At 37.6% G+C, this 5624-nt stretch overlaps 1 protein-coding gene across 1 annotated transcript; it reads left to right on the top strand.

Annotated features, from left to right (window-relative positions):
- Positions 1 to 4342: 4342 nt before the first annotated feature.
- On the top strand, positions 4343 to 5324 carry LOC147358577 (olfactory receptor 4C5-like). Its single transcript, XM_086338194.1, is given in 3 exon segments — positions 4343 to 4628; positions 4631 to 4768; positions 4771 to 5324. Coding segments are annotated over 3 exon segments (927 nt in total). The 5' UTR covers positions 4343 to 4393.
- Positions 5325 to 5624: the final 300 nt, after the last annotated feature.

The following is a 5624-nucleotide window of genomic DNA, read 5'->3' as shown; positions in this document are numbered from 1 at the left end:
CCAATGGTTAGGCTTTTTCCCATCACTTTCTTTTGAAGCCTAACACTTCGGAAGGTGTCAGACTAAAGAAATTTGTTATCTGAGCTGAGATGTATGTGCCTCACTCACATAACGATATGAGCCAATAAAGCAAACCTAAAACCCAGTCCATGAACTCAGCATTATTTAGGAATTCTCTTTCAGCAGTCATTTTCAAACCATTAAGTAAGGGAAAGGAAATTTCCATTTAAGATAAAAAGTGAATAAACCTTTAAAGCAGCAATTGTTGATGGGTCAACGATCGCTACCCCCAGGCAAATTATGCTCTACAAGTAACACCTTGTTATGAAATGAGCATGTCACTTATTTCCCAAAAGCATCTGGAGAGGTAAGCACAACCTGTGGTTTCTTTATCACATTTTCTCAAAGTGATACTTTGTTGTTGCTGTTCAGTCATCATGTCCAACTCTTTGCGGCCCCATGGACTGCAGCATGCCAGTCTTCTCTGTCCTTCAACATCTCCCAGAAAGTGCCCAAGTTCATGTCCATTGAATCCGGTGATGCCAACCATCTCATACTAGGGTATTCAAATTACAGGTGAATTAGGTTTAAACACTTCAGTATTCATGCCTGGAGAATCCTGTGGACGGAGGAGTCTGGTGGGCTGCTGTCCATGGAGTCGCACAGAGTCAGACACGACTGAAGTGATTTAGCATGCATGCATGCATTGGAGAAGGAAATGGCAGCCCACTCCAGCACTCTTGCCTGGAAAATCCCAGGGACAGAGGAGACTGGTGGGCTGCCGTCTATAGGGTCGCACAGAGTCAGACACGACTGAAGCGACTTAGCAGCAGCAGCAGCAGTAGGTTTAAACATCCATTTCTATTGTCACAGACTTTTATAAATAGTGACCAACATACTGAGAAAAGGAGTCAGAATACTCTCTTTTATTAAATTATTTTTCTTATTATAAAGGTAATATATTCTCTTTGTAGGAAATTCAGATCAGAAAAATTTAAAAAGAATACAAAATTTATCTTAAATCCATAATCCAAATAAGCATTATTAGTCTTTAGAGCATTTCTTTTAGGTACTTTTCTATATTTATATGTCATTTTGGACCACTTAGATCATAATAAAGAAGTTGTCTAGTACCTTGTGTTTTCTGCTTAATATTATGTTGGAAGAATTTTTTCACACCATGAATTTTTCTTGTAAATAACCTCAATGTTCACCTGATATTTCATAACTATAATTTGCTTAATTTTCCCTCTTTATGTAGATATTTGAATTGTTTTCACTTTTTCATTATCTTACAAAATATGAAATATAGCCTGTATGCACAGTTTTTGTCCATAATCTTTATACAGAATAGATTCTGAAGAATAAGGAGTACTGGGTCAAGGGGATGACCAATTATAAAGCTCTTATTATACAAAGTCAAACTTCTTTCCAGAGTATTTACATCAACACAGTACTAATATAATTATCATAAAGTTCTGCTCATTTTCCAATTTAAAGTATTTCACTGTTTTTAAATTGCTTTTCCTTGATGGCTTATGAAATAGGGATTTTTTTTAAGGGATCTAATGTTTTTTCTAAGAATTTTCTTTTTATTAAAAAGTTTTGTTAATTTTTATAATTATGTAGGTAGAACATTTTTTTGTAAAAACTACATCTATGATAATAGTTATCTATCATACTTGTTGCAAAGAGTTTTCCAATGTGTTCTATACCTTTATGTAGTTAAATCTGTTCGCTTTGTCCTAGTTTTTATACCACTGACTTTTGCTTAAAATGCTCTTCCCCACCTAGTTATATATATATATATATATCAAATTCTTTTGATTTTCTGTTTTTGAAGAAATCTGCTTTATTGAAAGTCTTTAATGCATGCTACCCTTTTTTCTCTATCTCATTTTCTTTTTATTTGGTGATGGCATAAAAGATAAGCTTTATTTGAAAAATATCTATTCAGTTGTTAAAAAATCTTTTATGAACTACACATAATATTTCTTCAAATTTTCTTCCAAAATAATGCCCTTTTACAGTTTGACCATATTTGCCTCTTACTGAGCTTGTCTGCTCATTTATTTCATTCATTTTTTAATATAAAGTTATTTATTTTAATTTGAGGCTAATTACTTTACAATATTGTAGTGGGTTTTGCCATACATTGACATGAATCTGCCACAGGTGTACACATGTTCCCCATCCTGAACCCCCTCCCACCTCCCTCCCCATCCCATCCCTCTGGGTCATCCCAGTGCACCAGCCCTGAGCACCCTGTCTCATGCATCGAACCTGGACTGGCAATCTGTTTCACATACAACAGTATACATGTTTCAATGCCATTCTCCCAAATCATCCCACCCTCTAAAAAAAATTTGAATTCATTTATAGTCTACTAGTTTTCTATTATTTAATATATTGATTTCTGCAGTCAACTCTTTCTGAATACAATTAGTTGCTTTTCTAACCTCTTGAGTTGATTACTTAATTCACTTATTTTCTCTCTTTATTTGTGTTCTTTCTAAATACTAACTATAATAATCAAGTATTTCAAGGATAAGAATAATGATATGTCTGTTTCTTCACTTTTATAGTCATCAAAAATTTGGAATATGTGGAAAGTTATGCATTTTACTTTTAGCATAGCATGTTGACCTATTATTATTATATAATAATATTCTTCAATTCCTCCATACCATCTGTTATTTTTCTTAATTTGTATATGAGAAAGTTTAGATGTAGTAAGACTAAGGTCGGTACACAACATCACATAGCTGCTAATCAGTGGAAACAGAATTTAGGAATACCTGACTGCACAGAAGCACATGCTGGTAAACAAATTGTAATGCTTGTTTCCTTGCCTTAAAAGTACCTGTGTTCTAAAGAGGTCTAGAGAATTTTTCATAGTCTTCCCTAAACAGCTTGATTTGCAAAATTCTTCTGAAACCTAAACACGATAAAAATTCTCCAACTATAAAGAAAGCTAAGCGCCGAAGAATTGATGCTTTTGAACTGTGGTGTTGGAGAAGACTCTTGAGAGTCCCCTGGATTGCAAGGAGATCCAACCAGTCCATCCTAAAGGAGATCAGTGCTGGGTGTTCATTGGAAGGACTGATGTTGAAGCTGAAACTCCAATACTTTGGCCACCTCATGTGAAGAGATGACTCACTGGAAAAGACCCTGATGCTGGGAAAGATTGAGGGCAGGAGGAGAAGGGGATGATAGAAGATGATATGGTTGCATGGCATCACTGACTCAGTGGACATGGGTTTGGGTAGACTCTGGGTGTTGGTGATGGACAGGGAGGCCTGCGTGCTGTGGTTCATGGGGTCACAAAGAGTTGGACACGACTGAGTGATTGAACTGAACTGAGTGAATCATAATGTTTCAAATAAAGCTGGGGGATATTGCATTGCATCGTGCTATTTTATCCTCTTCAGAATAATCTTTTTTCTTCTTGTGTGATGGTATCTTAGAAAGTTTTATTTGAATGTAATATAAACTCACAAATCTAACCACTAGTTATACCTCAAAAGTGAAAGTGAAGTTGCTCAGTCATGTCCGACTCTTTGTGACCCCATGGACTGTAGCCCACCAGGTTCCTCTGTCCATTGGATTCTCCAGATAGGAATACTGGAGTGTGTTGTCATTTCTTTCTCCAGGGGATCTTCCCTAGCCAGGGATTGAACCAGGGTCTCCTGCATTGCAGGTGGATTCTTTACCACCTGAGCCACCAGGGAAACCCTCAGTTATACCTTGTTAAGAAGTATACCTTAGGTAAAGAAGCTATACCTTACTGGAGCCTTAAGGATTCAATCAGTTCAGCTTTTTCTGAGGTGCAACTACATTACCCCTAATTTTGAGTTGAATTTACCCGATGTTTTATATTCACCCTGAAACAAGTTAAAAGTAAGAATAATAAATTCTGCAGCTTAACCTCATCAGCACAAGTGACTAGAGAAGGGAAACAAGGGAGTAAATTCTCATGAACTCAAGCCTCTGCTCCTTTGTATGGGTTCTCTTTTTATTCCTCTTTTCCTACAGGAGAAAATACATGAGCATTTTGGGGGGAATACCCATCAATGTACAATTATAGAAAGATGACTGAATGTCAACAGTGATAAAACTGTGGTTGTGTATATGAATGTGTATGTGCATGTGTGGGTGAGTGGGAGTGTGTGTGTGTGAGAGAGAGAAGACAGTTATGTGTTCATTTTGTGGCTAATAATATGGCCCAACTTTAAGTCTTGGGCTTATCTACTTGATGTTTTTATCAGTCTTACAAAAAATGATTCTGAGAAAACTTACTAAGATTGGTCTAAATTGATCCTCACAATTGTGATCCCTGTGCTATTCTCAGAGAAATCAGTTATCTGAACACCAGACTGGATTCAAGGAGCAAATGAAGAATGTGACGGAATTCCTCCTGTTTGGCCTGACACAGAACGCAGATGTACAGAAACTCTTGTTCGCTCTGTTTACCCTCCTCTACTTTCTCACTGTGGCAGGCAACCTACTCATCATTGTGACAGTCACCACTAGCAGAGCCTTAGGTTCCCCCATGTATTTATTCCTGTCTTTCTCGTCCTTCATAGACCACTGCTGCTCTTCTACCATGGCACCCCAAATGATATTTGACTTACGTGCTCAAAAGAAACCATCTCCTTCGGTGGGTATATGACTCAGCTCTTTGCAGAGCATTTCTTCAGAGGAGTTGAGATCATCTTGCTCACGGTGATGGCCTATGACCGCTTTGTGGCTATCTGCAAGCCCCTGCATACGCCATCACAATGAACAGGCAAGTGTGTGGCCTCCTGGTGGCCATGGCCTGGGCTGGAGGATTTCTTCATGCTCTGATTCAAATTCTTTTTATAGTCTGGTTGCCCTACTGTGGCCCCAGCATCATTGACCATTTCATCTGTGACCTTTTCCTTCTGCTGAAATTCTCCTGCATGGACACTCACATCTTTGGTCTTTTTGTTGCTGCCAACAGTGGGCTGATGTGTATGCTCATCTTTTCCATTGTTATCACCTCCTACGTGCTCATCCTTTGCTCTCTAAGAACACGCGGCAACACTGCAGAACAGCAGAGAGCGCTCTCCACTTGCGCCTCCCATGTTACTGCAGTGATCCTGTTCTTTGTACCCTGTACATTTGCGTACCTTCGGCCCACGATCACCTTCCCTATTGATAAAGCAGTGGCTGTGTTTTATACCATGGTAACACCCATATTAAACCCTTTCATCTACACCCTCAGAAACTCAGAGGTGAAAAATGCCATGAAGAAGCTCTGGAGCCAAAGAGTAACCTTGGGTAACAATTTTTGTGAGTAGACAAGATAAAACAAAATCTATTCATATCTTAAGAACAAGTGTGACTAATAGAAAGGATAATGATTTTGAAGTTAAAAGGTATGACTTTAAGGATATTATTCACCCCTTGCTTTCTGGACTCTTTAATGATTCATCTTTCATAAAATGTCACAATTTGATTAAATGATGACTAAAGTTCTTCAATTAGAAATTTCTTTGCTTCTACAAATTACTACTAATCAAGGGGACATTGTTTTTAAAAAATTATTACTTTTTAATTTTATTTTTTCAGGGTTTTTTTGTGTTTTGTTTTGTTTTGTT

This window comes from Bos grunniens, chromosome 15 (assembly GCF_055505025.1).
Source record: "Bos grunniens cultivar Pamir isolate PY7600 chromosome 15, Bosgru_T2T1.0, whole genome shotgun sequence".
NCBI classification, from domain to species: domain Eukaryota; kingdom Metazoa; phylum Chordata; class Mammalia; order Artiodactyla; family Bovidae; genus Bos; species Bos grunniens.
The sequence above is the reverse complement of the archived record's forward strand: the minus strand, read 5'-3'. Positions and strand labels throughout refer to the sequence as shown.